Source organism: Choloepus didactylus, chromosome 1, assembly GCF_015220235.1.
Source record: "Choloepus didactylus isolate mChoDid1 chromosome 1, mChoDid1.pri, whole genome shotgun sequence".
Lineage (NCBI taxonomy): Eukaryota > Metazoa > Chordata > Mammalia > Pilosa > Megalonychidae > Choloepus > Choloepus didactylus.
The window spans coordinates 217629973-217649763 of record NC_051307.1 but is presented as its reverse complement, the minus strand read 5'-3'; the positions used below and the strand labels follow the sequence as shown (position 1 = coordinate 217649763).

The 19791-nt window shown below is 40.7% G+C and overlaps 2 protein-coding genes across 10 annotated transcripts in view; both read right to left on the bottom strand.

The window, feature by feature from the left end:
• ATXN7 (ataxin 7) overlaps nt 1-19791 on the bottom strand; it is a 195263-nt gene that overhangs the window by 102158 nt on the left and 73314 nt on the right. The window lies entirely within an intron of this gene.
• LOC119506687 (calcipressin-1) lies at nt 766-11087 on the bottom strand. Its single transcript, XM_037799705.1, has 2 exons — nt 10559-11087; nt 766-2650 (listed from the first exon to the last, which is right to left on the bottom strand). Exons 1-2 carry the CDS (start codon nt 10938-10940, stop codon nt 2439-2441), a joined length of 594 nt encoding a protein of 197 aa, XP_037655633.1. The 5' UTR covers nt 10941-11087; the 3' UTR covers nt 766-2438.

Below are 19791 nucleotides of genomic sequence, written 5' to 3'. Positions count from 1 at the left end.
TTTCAAGAGTTATGGAAAAGCTGATTTTGAAAATTCTTGCCAGTGTTCTCACTGTTTTTATTGGAGAGTGGACTACCAGAGATCCCTACTCTGCCATTCCATACTGGGAGAATTTTAATGGAAGATAATATAATCAGATTATTGTTTTTGTTTTTAACATTGTCCAGACTGCAGTTTGGGGAAGGGAGATGGGTATGTCAAAAGGAGGCCAATTAGGTGAGAGACAAGGGGTAGATTTGACTTAGGGGGTAGCAATGAGATGGCATAGAGAAAAAGGATTCAGAGATATTTAGAAGGTATTGTTGACATGACCTGCTAAAGATCTGAATACAAGGGTGGTTTGGAGAATGACACCAAGTTTCCCGTCTTGCAGAACAGGATGGATGGGCAGTACTAGTCTCCGTAACAAATCCTGGAAGAATGCTAAGTCTGAGAATGAGCATACACTTGGGACATCTGAGTTCTAGGTGCTTCTGAGACATCCAAGAAGATAAAAGGAGACTATCTGAATAAATGAGTCTGAACAAATAATCATCTTGAACAATATTCCCTAATTTTAAACAAATGTTTTATAAATTAAGTCCTAAAATTATATTTCCTTTTTATGCAAAACAAAAACAAAACAAAAACAAACAAACAAAAACAGTCAGGACTTAAAAAAAGGCAAGGCATATATACTAAATGTCAATAATTGAAAACCACTCAAGAATTAAAAATCAGAGTTCCAAGAATGATGAGAATGATGCATAAATGTCTGAAACTACTCATTGCTTACACTCAAGTGAATTTAAGCTTCCCCCAAAGACAGCTTTATTTAAAGAGAAGTTACAGTAAAAATAAAATCTTTTTTTTTTTTTCAGTAAAGAGCATATTGTGCCAATTTATTATAGAATGCAGTTAAAAAAAATATTTTGAGGTTAGCCTCTCCAGTTTAAAAGCACTTATAACTAGAAACACTTGGACAGCTATGCAGTGGTCTCTCTCACCTGCTTTGCCCCTCACCGAGTACTGTAAACAGGGTTTTGAGAACATTCAATTTCTTGACATGAACCACCCAAGAATTTAATGCAAACATATTTGTTTCTTAAAGAAAGCCATCTTCCAAATTTCCAAAGCATGCATTGTTACTTGGCATTAGGTATTCCAAAATGACAAACTTTGTTATGGTAGTGTAAGGCTAAAATATAATACCTATTTACCAGACATACACATTTCAACTAGAAAAAAATTACAAACGCTAACCTAGTGGGACAATTCCATCAGGAATTAATGGGGAAAGGCACTGCATCCCTCTCATATCATCACACACTGACTATCCACTTTACATGCTTGGAACTCAAGTCCTGTTAAACATTTTAACAGCATTTTCTACAACACACAAATCACAGGTAGAGGAACACATCTTACACTATTCTTCACTGCCATATTTTTCACCCAAGTGTACAACAGTTACGAATATATGCTACCAGCTTTATTTACAAGTTTATTTTGGTGCTTTAGTGGGGGTAAAAGTCAACTTTCTCAACCGATAGTTCCAAAAAAAGGTATTTGGTTATGATTCATGTATATAAACCACCATGTAAGAGAAACAAGTGAAACCTCTGTCCAACCCAAAATACCTAAACTAAAAATTCTCACCCACTAAAAGCTGGCAGTGAAACTGCTAGTCTCTGAATTTTATAACCTAAACTGCACATAGGAATATCAGATGAACTTCTTTTGCAACGCATAAGTTACAGGTTGCACCAGATAGGATGCTGAGTAGATGTAATCCGGGTAGGAAATGTGTGCTGTTGAAGAAAGTCTTGAATCTGGAAGGGTGATACATTTTTCAAATGCTTTCCTAGCTTTCTAAGAGATGGACAACAACCATGGTGTGACTCTATACAAACAAAGGTTAGTTTTGAAAACCAGTAACACACATGCAGACACTGGAGCATGAGGGAAACAAATGAGAATGAAGCGCTACAACTCCCACCCTTGCATTAGTTGTTTTAACAACCTTTTTGCCCTCAACACTTTGCCTGGTGCCTCTTTGACCAGTAGAGATTCTACACTGCCCCCTGATTAGAAACAGAAAACTCTCCCCCGACCCACCCATGATCAGCCTGCCCTTGGCAAAAAGAGAATGACCCGCCAGAAAAGAACACGTATAAACACTATCGTAATCGGTTTTCTCAAGACGTCTCCAAATGTCCTTGTGCGATCACCGCCAACTCAGTGATTGGCCCAGGACATTCCTGGACGCCATGAACTTGACCGATGTGCAGCATCAGAACAAGAAGACAAAGCCTTGATTCTCTTCCGAGCAACATGAACTGGGACTTCGGACACGACGACCGCAGCTGCCACCTCCCGAGTTGGGAGCAGCCACTGCCACGGTAAAAGGTTCCTCCCCGTGAGTACGACGTGGAATACTTCTTTGTTCGGGCGCCACTTCAGCTTAAATGGATGGGTGTGTACTCTGGCCTAATGGTCTGGATGATCTTGGGCTTGGGTCTCTTCATCCTTTCCATCTCATCGTCCTCTTCATTCTCCTGATCGCTCTCGCAGACGTGGACCACCACGCTGGGGGTGGTGTCCGTCGCCGCATGTAGTTCATACTTTTCTCCTGGCCCAAGCTTGGAGATAGCATATAAAAGGTCATAATTTTTTTTTTTTTTTTTTTTTTTTGGGTATTGCCTCCATTTTATTTTATTTTTTTTTTTTAAATCATCATTTTATTGAGATATATTCACATACCACGCAGTCATACAAAACAAATTGTACTTTCGATTGTTTACAGTACCATTACATAGTTGTACATTCATCACCTAAATCAATCCCTGACACCTTCATTAGCACACACACAAAAATAACAAGAATAATAATTAGAGTGAAAAAGAGCAATTGAAGTAAAAAAGAACACTGGGTACCTTTGTCTGTCTGTTTCCCTCCCCTACTTTTCTACACATCCATCCATAAACTAGACAAAGTGGTGTTTGGTCCTTATGGCTTTCCCAATCCCATTGTCACCCCTCATAAGCTACATTTTTATACAACTGTCTTCGAGATTCATGGGTTCTGGGTTGTAGTTTGATAGTTTCAGGTATCCACCACCAGCTACCCCAATTCTTTAGAACCTAAAAAGGGTTGTCTAAAGTGTGCATAAGAGTGCCCACCAGAGTGACCTCTCGGCTCCTTTTGGAATCTCTCTGCCACTGAAGCTTATTTCATTTCCTTTCACATCCCCCTTTTGGTCAAGAAGATGTTCTCCGTCCCACGGTGCCAGGTCTACATTCCTCCCTGGGAGTCATATTCCACGTTGCCAGGGAGATTCACTTCCCTGGGTGTCTGATCCCACGTAGGGGGGAGGGCAGTGATTTCACCTTTCAAGTTGGCTTAGCCAGAGAGAGAGGGCCACATCTGAGCAACAAAGAGGCATTCAGGAGGAGACTCTTAGGCACAAATACAGGGAGGCCTAGCCTCTCCTTTGCAGCAACCGTCTTCCCAAGGGTAAAACTTATGGTAGAGGGCTCAACCCATCAAACCACCAGTCCCCTATGTCTGTGGTCATGTTAGCAACCATGGAGGTGGGGTAGGCGAATACCCCTGCATTCTCCACAGGCTCCTCAAGGGGGCACTACATCTTTTTTTTTTTTTTTTTTTCCCCTTGTTTGTCTTTTTTCTTTTTTTTTTTTTTTTTTTTTTTTTAACTTTCCCTTCTTTTTTCAAATCACCTGTATGAAAAAAAAAGTTAAAAAGAAAACAAACATACAATAAAAGAGCATTTCAAAGAGACCATAGCAAGGGAGTAAGAAAAAGACAACTAACCTAAGATAACTGCTTAACTTCCAACATGTTCCTACTTTACCCCAAGAAAGTTACATAATATAGCAACATTTCAGTGAACTTGTTCCTACTACAACCATCAGAAATTAACAGACCATAGTCATTTCTGGGCATCCCCAGAACGTTAAATAGCTTATCTGTTCTTCCTGGATTATTGTTCCCCCTTCCTTAATTGCTCTCTACTGCTAGTTCCCCTACATTCTACATTATAAACCATTTGTTTTACATTTTTCAAAGTTCACATTAGTGGTAGCATATAATATTTCTCTTTTTGTGCCTGGCTTATTTCGCTCAGCATTATGTCTTCAAGGTTCATCCATGTTGTCATATGTTTCACCAGATCGTTCCTTCTTACTGCCGCGTAGTATTCCATCGTGTGTATATACCACATTTTATTTATCCACTCATCTGTTGAAGGACATTTGGGTTGTTTCCATCTCTTGGCAATTGTGAATAATGCTGCTATGAACATTGGCGTGCAGATATCTGTTCGTGTCACTGCTTTCCGATCTTCCGGGTATATACCGAGGAGTGCAATCGCTGGATCGAATGGTAGCTCTATATCTAGTTTTCTAAGGAACTGCCAGACTGACTTCCAGAGTGGCTGAACCATTATACAGTCCCACCAACAATGAATAAGAGTTCCAATTTCTCCACATCCCCTCCAGCATTTGTAGTTTCCTGTTTGTTTAATGGCAGCCATTCTAACCGGTGTTAGATGGTATCTCATTGTGGTCTTAATTTGCATCTCTCTAATAGCTAGTGAAGCTGAACATTTTTTCATGTGTTTCTTGGTCATTTGTATTTCCTCTTCAGAGAACTGTCTTTTCATATCTTTTGCCCATTTTATAATTGGGCTGTCTGTACTATTGTCATTGAGTTGTAGGATTTCTTTGTATATGCAAGATATCAGTCTTTTGTCAGATACATGGTTTCCAAAAATTTCTTCCCATTGAGTTGGCTGCCTCTTTACCTTTTGAGAAATTCCTTTGAGGTGCAGAAACTTCTAAGCTTGAGGAGTTCCCATTTATCTATTTTCTCTTTTGTTGCTTGTGCTTTGGGTGTAAAGTCTAGGAAGTGGCCTCCTAATACAAGGTCTTGAAGATGTTTTCCTACATTATCTTCTAGGAGTTTTATGGTACTTTCTTTTATATTGAGATCTTTGGTCCATTTTGAGTTAATTTTTGTGTAGGGGGTGAGGTAGGGGTCCTCTTTCATTCTTTTGGATATGGATATCCAACTCTCCCAGCCCCATTTGTTGAAAAGACCATTATGGCTCAGTTCGGTGACTTTGGGGGCCTTATCAAAGATCAGTCGGCCATAGATCTGAGGGTCTATCTCTGAATTCTCAATTCGATTCCATTGATCTATATGTCTATCTTTGTGCCAGTACCATGCTGTCTTGGCAACTGTGGCTTTATAATAAGCTTCAAAGTCAGGGAGTGTAAGTCCTCCCACTTCGTTTTTCTTTTTTAGAGTGTCTTTAGCAATTCGAGGCATCTTCCCTTTCCAAATAAATTTGATAACTAGCTTTTCCAAGTCTGCAAAGTAGGTTGTTGGAATTTTGATTGGGATTGCATTGAATCTGTAGATGAGTTTGGGTAGAATTGACATCTTAATGACATTTAGTCTTCCTATCCATGAACATGGAATATTTTTCCATCTTTTAAGGTCCCCTTCTATTTCTTTTAGTAGAGTTATGTAGTTTTCTTTGTATAGGTCTTTTACATCTTTGGTTAAGTTGATTCCTAGGTACTTGATTTTTTTAGTTGCTATTGAAAATGGTATCTTTTTCTTGAGTGTCTCTTCAGTTTGTTCATTTCTAGCATATAGAAACATTACTGACTTATGTGCATTAATCTTGTATCCCGCTACTTTGCTAAATTTGTTTATTAGCTCTAGTAGGTGTATCGTTGATTTCTCAGGGTTTTCTAGATATAAGATCATATCATCTGCAAACAATGACAGTTTTACTTCTTCTTTTCCAATTTGGATGCCTTTTATTTCTTTGTCTTGCCGGATTGCCCTGGCTAGCACTTCCAGCACAATGTTGAATAACAGTGGTGACAGCGGGCATCCTTGTCTTGTTCCTGATCTTAGAGGGAAGGCTTTCAGTCTCTCACCATTGAGTACTATGCTGGCTGTGGGTTTTTCATATATGCTCTTTATCATGTTGAGGAAGTTTCCTTCAATTCCTACCTTTTGAAGTGTTTTTATCAAAAAGGGATGTTGGATTTTGTCAAATGCTTTTTCAGCATCTATTGAGATGATCAATTGATTTTTCCCTTTCGAGTTTTTAATGTGTTGTAATACATTGATTGTTTTTCTTATGTTGAACCATCCTTGCATGCCTGGAATGAACCCCACTTGGTCATGGTGTATGATTTTTTTAATGTGTCTTTGGATTCGATTTGCAAGTATTTTGTTGAGGATTTTTGCATCTATATTCATTAGGGAGATTGGCCGGTAGTTTTCCTTTTTTGTAGCATCTTTGCCTGGTTTTGGTATTAGATTGATGTTAGCTTCATAAAATGAGTTAGGTAGTGTTCCATTTTTTTCAATGTTTTGAAAGAGTTTGAGTAAGATTGGTGTCAGTTCTTTCTGGAAAGTTTGGTAGAATTCCCCTGTGAAGCCATCTGGCCCTGGGCATTTATTTGTGGGAAGATTTTTGATGACTGATTGGATCTCTTTGCTTGTGATGGGTTGGTTGAGGTCTTCTATTTCTTCTCTGGTCAGTCTAGGTTGTTCATATGTTTCCAGGAAATTGTCCATTTCTTCTACATTATCCAGTTTGTTGCCATACAGTTGTTCATAATATCCTCTTATAATTTTTTTAATTTCTTCAGGATCTGCAGTTATGTCACCTTTTTCATTCATTATTTTGTTTATATGGGTCTTCTCTCTTTTTGATTTTGTCAGTCTAGCTAGGGGCTTGTCAATCTTGTTGATCTTCTCAAAGAACCAACTTTTGGTGATATTTATCCTTTCTATTGTTTTTTTGTTCTCTATGTCATTTATTTCTGCTTTAATCCTTGTTATTTCTTTTCTTGTACTTGGTTTAGGATTGGTTTGCTGTTCATTTTCTAGCTTCTTCAGTTGATCCATTAGTTCTTTGATTTTGGCTCTTTCTTCCTTTTTAATATATGCGTTTAGTGCTATAAATTTCCCCCTTAGCACTGCTTTTGCTGCATCCCATAGGTTTTGGTATGTTGTGTTCTCATTTTCATTCGTCTCTATATATGTAGCAATTTCTCTTGCTATTTCTTCTTTAACCCACTGATTGTTTAGGAGTGTGTTGTTTAACCTCCAGGTATTTGTGAATTTTCTAAGTCTCTGATGGTTATTGACTTCTAATTGTATTCCATTGTGGTCAGAGAATGTGCTTTGAATGATTTCAATCTTTTTAAATTTATTGAGGCTTGTTTTATGTCCCAGCATATGATCTATTCTGGAGAAAGTTCCGTGAGCACTAGAAAAGTATGTGTATCCTGGTGATTTGGGATGTAATGTCCTGTAGATGTCTGTTAAATCTAATTCATTTATCAGATTGTTTAGGTTTTCAATTTCCTTATTGGTCTTCTGTCTGGTTGATCTATCTATAGGAGAGAGTGATGTGTTGAAGTCTCCCACAATTATTGTGGAAACATCAATTGCTTCCTTTAGTTTTGCCAATGTTTCTCTCATGTATTTTGTGGCACCTTGATTGGGTGCATAGACATTTACGATTGTTATTTCTTCTTGCTGAATTGCCCCTTATATTAGTATGTAGTGGCCTTCTTTGTCTCTCAAAACATCCCTGCATTTGAAGTCTATTTTATCTGAGATTAATATTGCTACACCTGCTTTCTTTTGGCTGTAGCTTGCATGAAATATTTTTTTCCATCCTTTCACTTTCAGTTTCTTTGTGTCCCTGTGTCTAAGATGAGTCTCTTGTATGCAACATATTGATGGTTCATTTTTTTGATCCATTCTGCGAATCTATATCTTTTAATTGGGGAGTTTAATCCATTTACATTCAACGTTAAAACCGTGAAGGCATTTCTTGAATCGGCCATCTTATCCTTTGGATTATGTTTGCCATATTTTTCCCTCTCTCTATTAATATCCTTTATTGTACCCATACCGAATCTCTTTAGTACTGAACCTTTCTCCAAGTCTCTCTGTCCTGTCTTTGTTTCTCTGTCTGTAGGGCTCCCTTTAGTATCTCCAGTAGGGCAGGTCTCTTGTTAGCAAATTCTCTCAGCATTTCTTTGTCTGTGAAAAATTTAAGCTCTCCCTCAAATTTGAAGGAGAGCTTTGCTGGATAAAGTATTCTTGGCTGGAAATTCCTCTCTCTCAGAATTTTAAATATATCGTGCCATTGCCTTCTCGCCTCCATGGTGGCTGCTGAGTAGTCACTACTTAGTCTTATGCTGTTTCCTTTGTATGTGGTGAATTGCTTTTCTCTTGCTGCTTTCAGAACTTGCTCTTTCTCTTCTATGTTTGACAGTGTGATCAGTATATGTCTCGGAGTGGGTTTTTTTGGATTTATTCTATTTGGAGTTCGCTGAGCATTTATGATTTGTGTATTTATGTTGTTTAGAAGATTTGGGAAGTTTTCCCCAACAATTTCTTTGAATACTCTTCCTAGACCTTTACCCTTTTCTTCCCCTTCTGGGACACCAATGAGTCTTATATTCGGACGCTTCATATTATCTATCATATCCCTGAGGTCCATTTCGAGTTTTTCAATTTTTTTCCCCATTCTTTCTTTTATGCTTTCATTTTCCATTCTGTCATCTTCCAGGTCACTGATTCGTTGTTCAACTTCCTCTAGTCTTGTACTATGAGTGTCCAGAATCTTTTTAATTTGGTCAACAGTTTCTTTAATTTCCATAAGATCATCCATTTTTTTATTTAGTCTTGCAATGTCTTCTTTATGCTCTTCTAGGGTCTTCTTGATTTCCTTCATATCCCGTACTAGGGTCTCATTGTTCATCTTTAGTTCTTTGAGTAGCTGCTCTAGGTGTGTCTCTTCTGGTCTTTTGATTTGGGTGCTTGGGCTTGGGTTATCCATATCGTCTGGTTTTTTCATATGCTTTATAATTTTCTGTTGTTTTTGGCCTCGTGGCATTTGCTGTCCTTGATAGGGTTCTTTTAGGGTTTGTAGACCAGTTGAAGTCCTTATCTCTAATTTATCAGATCTACAGCTTCGTGGAGTACACTTTCTCTAACTAACCAGCAGGTGGCGTCCACGAGCCACCTGTTCTCCACAAGCCAGATCTCCCCTGCTTAGCCTTTTTGGTGAGTGGGGGAGTGAGTCTTGTGGGGCCCAATTGGTGTCCCAAGCTTGCGTGTGTAGTTGGTGTTGCCTGCCCTGTATGTGGGGCGTGTTTCTGGGCAGTCGGGGAGGGGGGGTGGCCCTAACAATCAAATCTCCCTGATGATCCTAGAGTTTTAAAGCTACTGCAATAGTCTAATCCTTCAGTTCAGTCCTGCCAGTTTGTCTCTGCCACTGACCCACAAGTCTTTGGTATTGGCGTATGGCTCCTGAGACTTGCAAGTGGGCCCCTCTTCCAGGCTGTGCACCCCGGGTCCTCTGTTGAGGGATGACTGTGCTATGTCACAGGTGAGTGCCGTCCCCCCAGGGCAGTTCTGGGCTGCTGGGCTGTGTTGGGAGGCTCCCAGTCTGCTCAAATGATGGCTGAATGGGGCTCTGTTAATTCACACTGCTCCCCCTTCCCAGCTCTGGGACATTCAGCTGAGGTTGCAGGGAAGGCTAATGTCCACACCCAGTTTTGTGGTGTGTGCCTGTTATTTGAAGCACTTCCGTCACACTGGGTTGTGTGGGGCAGCTCTGGGCTATGGGGCTGGCGATGGGCAGGAGTGTTTCCTGTCCACCAGGATGGTGGCTGTGAGCGGACACCCCCCTTTTCTTGGGAAGTTGTGGTGTTTAGTGAATTTTCTCAGCCACTGGATTATTGCCTTTTGTCTCAGAGCTCTCTTAGTTCTGCTCTTGACTTGACGTGCCCAAATTTCAATTCTTTGAAGCTTTCTGTATTGAGCTTCTTAGAGTAATTGTGTTAGAAAAAGCAAAAAGGATTTAAAAAAAAAAAAAAAAAAAAAAAAAAAACGGCCCTCCTCAGAGATCTAATGGGTTATTGAAATGCTAATAGACAAAGCAACCAGGGCCATTAAGGAAAGGTGCCCTGGGCAGAGAGATCAGCCTTGCTTCGGGATTTGCATATGCGCCTCAAGGCCTGATCTCCACCCTTCCCCTTTCTGTGTTCACCAGAACTCCAAAAATCCTCTGCTTTTACTTTGGAGCTTCTCGTGTTGTTTTCCTTCTATGCCCGTCTCCTCTCTGCTGGGCTGGCTGCTCTCAGAGTCTCTGGTGTCTGGCCTCAGTCTATCTATGGTTGGAGTTTGAATCAGTAGAATGAGTTTCCGATGAGAGCAGCCACTGCAATTCTCCCTTCTCCTTCCTGGAGCTGACAGCCCCTCCTCCCCCGGGACTGAGCCTGGCAGGGAGGGGCGCGGGTCCCCTGGCCGCAAAAACTTACAGATTTCGGTGATCTCAGCAGTTCCACGTTTTCATGAGTGTTGTATGAAGTATGCCCAAAGACAGATTGCTCTGTGGTGTCCAGTCCACGCAGTTCCTGGCTTTTTACCTACTTTCCTGGAGGAGTAACTAAAACATACAGCTCACCAGTCTGCCATCTTGCCCCGCCTCTCAAAAGGTCATAATTTATGACGGGAGTAGCGTCTTCCACTTGTTTCCAACCAACAGGCGGAGAGGCAGGCGAGGAGATCAGAAACTGCTTGTCGGGATTTGGCGGAGCCAGGTGCGAACTTCCTATGTGTAAAGTCTGAGCAAAGTACAACTTCATTTCCTTTCCAAGGAATTCGGTCTTGTGCAGCTGCAGCCGGGCGTCTGCGGCAGACAGAGGGTTGCTGAAGTTTATTCTGACTCGTTTGAAGCTCTTAAAATACTGAAAGGTGATATCCTTGTCATAGGTTCTAAAGAGGGATTCAAACTTGGCCCGGCACAGGCCGTCCACGAACACGCGCGGGTCCAGGTGGCAGGCGATGGTGGCGCTGGGCAGGTCCTGCAGGTCCACCTCCTCCATCTCGCAGTCGATGAAGCTCCAGTCGCCGCCGCCCTCGTCAGCCTCCGCAGCCCCTGGGAACGGCGCGAAGGGCCGCAGCAACACCCCGGGCCGAGCTTGCGCCCCGGCCGCCTCAGCCGCCGCCCCGAGCCGGGGCCCGGCCACGCCGTCCTTAAAGATAAATCTTTATGTCTAAAAAGATTCTGCTGCACTCATACACAAACATCAAATTAATATTCTTGTTAACGCTTCTGAAAACAATTCAAATCAATCAGACACATTCACTCCTTCACTCATTCCATAAATTCATGAGTGCCTCCTAGATGTCAACACTTGGTCATAAGAAAGAGCAACAGAGGGAAATTGGTCAGACCAGGTCCCTGAAGTTGAATTGTTCTTTTGGTTTTAATGCCAACTTCCTTGAATATAATATGTTCATTTCCTTTAGGCCTCGTTTTATGCATGAAACCCACTTGTACAGCTGCTTTCTCTTGCTGGGAATGGGAAGGGGAGAGATTTTAAGGGAATTCTGAAGAGAAAGAGGAGTGTCAACTGCTGGTTAATTACTTCTAATCTCTCTCAACCTTACAAAAAGGGTTTTTCTGTTTAAACAGATTATGTATAGTTTATTACCACTAGGCAATACTTAAATGCAAGTTTGTTTTGATTGCTACCTCATTTGCTCATTTCTGTTTCAAAAAGTAGGAGACCCAGTGGGCAATAAGTTTCACAAGAAAGTTTTATGCATTCTTTTATCTCAATTTTACTTCTTTAGACTTTGCAGTTTCACTCCTTGCCCTCCCAGGGGAAACTGATCAACACACCTCAACAAGGTGCCCAAAGCTCACTTACCACAACCAAATGCAAATAGATGTGGTTGGCAGATAACACTTCAGCAGTCACAGTTAAGACTACTGCTTCAGTTAAACACCTATTTCTCCCGTTTTGGTTTTTTTTTTTTTTTTTAAGTCTGCTTTCTCTTAAAGTAAAAGGTTGGAGAAAATGTTTAAAATACAATATATAATAACAGCAGCCACTGTGTCGAACATTTACTGAGCACATGGGCCAGACAACACGCCAATTACTTTACACACTTTATGTTATGTAATTCCAACAACAGCTCTATGCTATAAGTACTACTATTAACCCCGGTTTACAAACAAAGAAACAGGCATGGAAAGATTAAGTAACTTGCCCAAGATCACGCAGCTGGTAAGAGGTGGGGCTGGTATCAAAAGTCTACCTAGGAGGCGGGGCAAGATGGCAGACTGGTGAGCTGTATGTTTTAGTTACTCCTCCAGGAAAGTAGGTAAAAAGCCAGGAACTGCGTGGACTGGACACCACAGAGCAATCTGTCTTTGGGCATACTTCATACAACACTCATGAAAACGTGGAACTGCTGAGATCAGCGAAATCTGTAAGTTTTTGCGGCCAGGGGACCCGCGCCCCTCCCTGCCAGGCTCAGTCCCGGGGGAGGAGGGGCTGTCAGCTCCAGGAAGGAGAAGGGAGAATTGCAGTGGCTGCTCTCATCGGAAACTCATTCTACTGATTCAAACTCCAACCATAGATAGACTGAGGACAGACACCAGAGACTCTGAGAGCAGCCAGCCCAGCAGAGAGGAGACGGGCATAGAAGGAAAACAACACGAGAAGCTCCAAAGTAAAAGCAGAGGATTTTTGGAGTTCTGGTGAACACAGAAAGGGGAAGGGCGGAGATCAGGCCTTGAGGCGCATATGCAAATCCCGAAGCAAGGCTGATCTCTCTGCCCAGGGCACCTTTCCTTAATGGCCCTGGTTGCTTTGTCTATTAGCATTTCAATAACCCATTAGATCTCTGTGGAGGGCCGTTTTTTTTTTTTTTTTTTTTTTTAAATCCTTTTTGCTTTTTCTAAAACAATTACTCTAAGAAGCTCAATACAGAAAGCTTCAAAGAATTGAAATTTGGGCACGTCAAGTCAAGAGCAGAAATAAGAGAGCTCTGAGACAAAAGGCAATAATCCAGTGGCTGAGAAAATTCACTAAACAACACAACTTCCCAAGAAAAGGGGGGTGTCCGCTCACAGCCACCATCCTGGTGGACAGGAAACACTCCTGCCCATCGCCAGCCCCATAGCCCAGAGCTGCCCCAGACAACCCAGTGTGACGGAAGTGCTTCAAATAACAGGCACACACCACAAAACTGGGCGTGGACATTAGCCTTCCCTGCAACCTCAGCTGAATGTCCCAGAGCTGGGAAGGAGGAGCAGTGTGAATTAACAGAGCCCCATTCAGCCATCATTTGAGCAGACTGGGAGCCTCCCAACACAGCCCAGCAGCCCAGAACTGCCCTGGGGGGACGGCACTCACCTGTGACATAGCACAGTCATCCCTCAACAGAGGACCCGGGGTGCACAGCCTGGAAGAGGGGCCCACTTGCAAGTCTCAGGAGCCATACGCCAATACCAAAGACTTGTGGGTCAGTGGCAGAGACAAACTGTGGCAGGACTGAACTGAAGGATTAGACTATTGCAGTAGCTTTAAAACTCTAGGATCATCAGGGAGATTTGATTGTTAGGGCCACCCCCCCTCCCCGACTGCCCAGAAACACGCCCCACATACAGGGCAGGCAACACCAACTACACACGCAAGCTTGGGACACCAATTGGGCCCCACAAGACTCACTCCCCCACTCACCAAAAAGGCTAAGCAGGGGAGATCTGGCTTGTGGAGAACAGGTGGCTCGTGGACGCCACCTGCTGGTTAGTTAGAGAAAGTGTACTCCACGAAGCTGTAGATCTGATAAACTAGAGATAAGGACTTCAACTGGTCTACAAACCCTAAAAGAACCCTATCAAGGACAGCAAATGCCACGAGGCCAAAAACAACAGAAAATTATAAAGCATATGAAAAAACCAGACGATATGGATAACCCAAGCCCAAGCACCCAAATCAAAAGACCAGAAGAGACACACCTAGAGCAGCTACTCAAAGAACTAAAGATGAACAATGAGACCCTAGTACGGGATATGAAGGAAATCAAGAAGACCCTAGAAGAGCATAAAGAAGACATTGCAAGACTAAATAAAAAAATGGATGATCTTATGGAAATTAAAGAAACTGTTGACCAAATTAAAAAGATTCTGGACACTCATAGTACAAGACTAGAGGAAGTTGAACAACGAATCAGTGACCTGGAAGATGACAGAATGGAAAATGAAAGCATAAAAGAAAGAATGGGGAAAAAAATTGAAAAACTCGAAATGGACCTCAGGGATATGATAGATAATATGAAGCGTCCGAATATAAGACTCATTGGTGTCCCAGAAGGGGAAGAAAAGGGTAAAGGTCTAGGAAGAGTATTCAAAGAAATTGTTGGGGAAAACTTCCCAAATCTTCTAAACAACATAAATACACAAATCATAAATGCTCAGCGAACTCCAAATAGAATAAATCCAAAAAAACCCACTCCGAGACATATACTGATCACACTGTCAAACATAGAAGAGAAGGAGCAAGTTCTGAAAGCAGCAAGAGAAAAGCAATTCACCACATACAAAGGAAACAGCATAAGACTAAGTAGTGACTACTCAGCAGCCACCATGGAGGCGAGAAGGCAATGGCACGATATATTTAAAATTCTGAGAGAGAGGAATTTCCAGCCAAGAATACTTTATCCAGCAAAGCTCTCCTTCAAATTTGAGGGAGAGCTTAAATTTTTCACAGACAAAGAAATGCTGAGAGAATTTGCTAACAAGAGACCGGCCCTACTGGAGATACTAAAGGGAGCCCTACAGACAGAGAAACAAAGACAGGACAGAGAGACTTGGAGAAAGGTTCAGTACTAAAGAGATTCGGTATGGGTACAATAAAGGATATTAATAGAGAGAGGGAAAAATATGGCAAACATAACCCAAAGGATAAGATGGCCGATTCAAGAAATGCCTTCACGGTTTTAACGTTGAATGTAAATGGATTAAACTCCCCAATTAAAAGATATAGATTCGCAGAATGGATCAAAAAAAATGAACCATCAATATGTTGCATACAAGAGACTCATCTTAGACACAGGGACACAAAGAAAATTGAAAGTGAAAGGATGGAAAAAAATATTTCATGCAAGCTACAGCCAAAAGAAAGCAGGTGTAGCAATATTAATCTCAGATAAAATAGACTTCAAATGCAGGGATGTTTTGAGAGACAAAGAAGGCCACTACATACTAATAAAAGGGGCAATTCAGCAAGAAGAAATAACAATCGTAAATGTCTATGCACCCAATCAAGGTGCCACAAAATACATGAGAGAAACATTGGCAAAACTAAAGGAAGCAATTGATGTTTCCACAATAATTGTGGGAGACTTCAACACATCACTCTCTCCTATAGATAGATCAACCAGACAGAAGACCAATAAGGAAATTGAAAACCTAAACAATCTGATAAATGAATTAGATTTAACAGACATCTACAGGACATTACATCCCAAATCACCAGGATACACATACTTTTCTAGTGCTCACGGAACTTTCTCCAGAATAGATCATATGCTGGGACATAAACAAGCCTCAATAAATTTAAAAAGATTGAAATTATTCAAAGCACATTCTCTGACCACAATGGAATACAATTAGAAGTCAATAACCATCAGAGACTTAGAAAATTCACAAATACCTGGAGGTTAAACAACACACTCCTAAACAATCAGTGGGTTAAAGAAGAAATAGCAAGAGAAATTGCTAAATATATAGAGACGAATGAAAATGAGAACACAACATACCAAAACCTATGGGATGCAGCAAAAGCAGTGCTAAGGGGGAAATTTATAGCACTAAACGCATATATTAAAAAGGAAGAAAGAGCCAAAATCAAAGAACTAATGGATCAACTGAAGAAGCTAGAAAATGAACAGCAAACCAATCCTAAACCAAGTAGAAGAAAAGAAATAACAAGGATTAAAGCAGAAATAAATGACATAGAGAACAAAAAAACAATAGAAAGGATAAATATCACCAAAAGTTGGTTCTTTGAGAAGATCAACAAGATTGACAAGCCCCTAGCTAGACTGACAAAATCAAAAAGAGAGAAGACCCATATAAACAAAATAATGAATGAAAAAGGTGACATAACTGCAGATCCTGAAGAAATTAAAAAAATTATAAGAGGATATTATGAACAACTGTATGGCAACAAACTGGATAATGTAGAAGAAATGGACAATTTCCTGGAAACATATGAACAACCTAGACTGACCAGAGAAGAAATAGAAGACCTCAACCAACCCATCACAAGCAAAGAGATCCAATCAGTCATCAAAAATCTTCCCACAAATAAATGCCCAGGGCCAGATGGCTTCACAGGGGAATTCTACCAAACTTTCCAGAAAGAACTGACACCAATCTTACTCAAACTCTTTCAAAACATTGAAAAAAATGGAACACTACCTAACTCATTTTATGAAGCTAACATCAATCTAATACCAAAACCAGGCAAAGATGCTACAAAAAAGGAAAACTACCGGCCAATCTCCCTAATGAATATAGATGCAAAAAATCCTCAACAAAATACTTGCAAATCGAATCCAAAGACACATTAAAAAAATCATACACCATGACCAAGTGGGGTTCATTCCAGGCATGCAAGGATGGTTCAACATCAGAAAAACAATCAATGTATTACAACACATTAAAAACTCGAAAGGGAAAAATCAATTGATCATCTCAATAGATGCTGAAAAAAGCATTTGACAAAATCCAACATCCCTTTTTGATAAAAACACTTCAAAAGGTAGGAATTGAAGGAAACTTCCTCAACATGATAAAGAGCATATATGAAAAACCCACAGCCAGCATAGTACTCAATGGTGAGAGACTGAAAGCCTTCCCTCTAAGATCAGGAACAAGACAAGGATGCCCGCTGTCACCACTGTTATTCAACATTGTGCTGGAAGTGCTAGCCAGGGCAATCCGGCAAGACAAAGAAATAAAAGGCATCCAAATTGGAAAAGAAGAAGTAAAACTGTCATTGTTTGCAGATGATATGATCTTATATCTAGAAAACCCTGAGAAATCGACGATACACCTACTAGAGCTAATAAACAAATTTAGCAAAGTAGCGGGATACAAGATTAATGCACATAAGTCAGTAATGTTTCTATATGCTAGAAATGAACAAACTGAAGAGACACTCAAGAAAAAGATACCATTTTCAATAGCAACTAAAAAAATCAAGTACCTAGGAATCAACTTAACCAAAGATGTAAAAGACCTATACAAAGAAAACTACATAACTCTACTAAAAGAAATAGAAGGGGACCTTAAAAGATGGAAAAATATTCCATGTTCATGGATAGGAAGGCTAAATGTCATTAAGATGTCAATTCTACCCAAACTCATCTACAGATTCAACGCAATCCCAATCAAAATTCCAACAACCTACTTTGCAGACTTGGAAAAGCTAGTTATCAAATTTATTTGGAAAGGGAAGATGCCTCGAATTGCTAAAGACACTCTAAAAAAGAAAAACGAAGTGGGAGGACTTACACTCCCTGACTTTGAAGCTTATTATAAAGCCACAGTTGCCAAGACAGCATGGTACTGGCACAAAGATAGACATATAGATCAATGGAATCGAATTGAGAATTCAGAGATAGACCCTCAGATCTATGGCCGACTGATCTTTGATAAGGCCCCCAAAGTCACCGAACTGAGCCATAATGGTCTTTTCAACAAATGGGGCTGGGAGAGTTGGATATCCATATCCAAAAGAATGAAAGAGGACCCCTACCTCACCCCCTACACAAAAATTAACTCAAAATGGACCAAAGATCTCAATATAAAAGAAAGTACCATAAAACTCCTAGAAGATAATGTAGGAAAACATCTTCAAGACCTTGTATTAGGAGGCCACTTCCTAGACTTTACACCCAAAGCACAAGCAACAAAAGAGAAAATAGATAAATGGGAACTCCTCAAGCTTAGAAGTTTCTGCACCTCAAAGGAATTTCTCAAAAAGGTAAAGAGGCAGCCAACTCAATGGGAAGAAATTTTTGGAAACCATGTATCTGACAAAAGACTGATATCTTGCATATACAAAGAAATCCTACAACTCAATGACAATAGTACAGACAGCCCAATTATAAAATGGGCAAAAGATATGAAAAGACAGTTCTCTGAAGAGGAAATACAAATGACCAAGAAACACATGAAAAAATGTTCAGCTTCACTAGCTATTAGAGAGATGCAAATTAAGACCACAATGAGATACCATCTAACACCGGTTAGAATGGCTGCCATTAAACAAACAGGAAACTACAAATGCTGGAGGGGATGTGGAGAAATTGGAACTCTTATTCATTGTTGGTGGGACTGTATAATGGTTCAGCCGCTCTGGAAGTCAGTCTGGCAGTTCCTTAGAAAACTAGATATAGAGCTACCATTCGATCCAGCGATTGCACTCCTCGGTATATACCCGGAAGATCGGAAAGCAGTGACACGAACAGATATCTGCACGCCAATGTTCATAGCAGCATTATTCACAATTGCCAAGAGATGGAAACAACCCAAATGTCCTTCAACAGATGAGTGGATAAATAAAATGTGGTATATACACACGATGGAATACTACGCGGCAGTAAGAAGGAACGATCTGGTGAAACATATGACAACATGGATGAACCTTGAAGACATAATGCTGAGCGAAATAAGCCAGGCACAAAAAGAGAAATATTATATGCTACCACTAATGTGAACTTTGAAAAATGTAAAACAAATGGTTTATAATGTAGAATGTAGGGGAACTAGCAGTAGAGAGCAATTAAGGAAGGGGGAACAATAATCCAGGAAGAACAGATAAGCTATTTAACGTTCTGGGGATGCCCAGAAATGACTATGGTCTGTTAATTTCTGATGGTTGTAGTAGGAACAAGTTCACTGAAATGTTGCTATATTATGTAACTTTCTTGGGGTAAAGTAGGAACATGTTGGAAGTTAAGCAGTTATCTTAGGTTAGTTGTCTTTTTCTTACTCCCTTGCTATGGTCTCTTTGAAATGCTCTTTTATTGTATGTTTGTTTTCTTTTTAACTTTTTTTTTCATACAGGTGATTTAAAAAAAGAAGGGAAAGTTAAAAAAAAAAAAAAAAAAAAAAAAAAAAAAAAAAAAAAAAAAGACAAACAAGGGGAAAAAAAAAAAAAAAAAAGATGTAGTGCCCCCTTGAGGAGCCTGTGGAGAATGCAGGGGTATTCGCCTACCCCACCTCCATGGTTGCTAACATGACCACAGACATAGGGGACTGGTGGTTTGATGGGTTGAGCCCTCTACCATAAGTTTTACCCTTGGGAAGACGGTTGCTGCAAAGGAGAGGCTAGGCCTCCCTGTATTTGTGCCTAAGAGTCTCCTCCTGAATGCCTCTTTGTTGCTCAGATGTGGCCCTCTCTCTCTGGCTAAGCCAACTTGAAAGGTGAAATCACTGCCCTCCCCCCTACGTGGGATCAGACACCCAGGGAAGTGAATCTCCCTGGCAACGTGGAATATGACTCCCAGGGAGGAATGTAGACCTGGCACCGTGGGACGGAGAACATCTTCTTGACCAAAAGGGGGATGTGAAAGGAAATGAAATAAGCTTCAGTGGCAGAGAGATTCCAAAAGGAGCCGAGAGGTCACTCTGGTGGGCACTCTTATGCACACTTTAGACAACCCTTTTTAGGTTCTAAAGAATTGGGGTAGCTGGTGGTGGATACCTGAAACTATCAAACTACAACCCAGAACCCATGAATCTCGAAGACAGTTGTATAAAAATGTAGCTTATGAGGGGTGACAATGGGATTGGGAAAGCCATAAGGACCAAACACCACTCTGTCTAGTTTATGGATGGATGTGTAGAAAAGTAGGGGAAGGAAA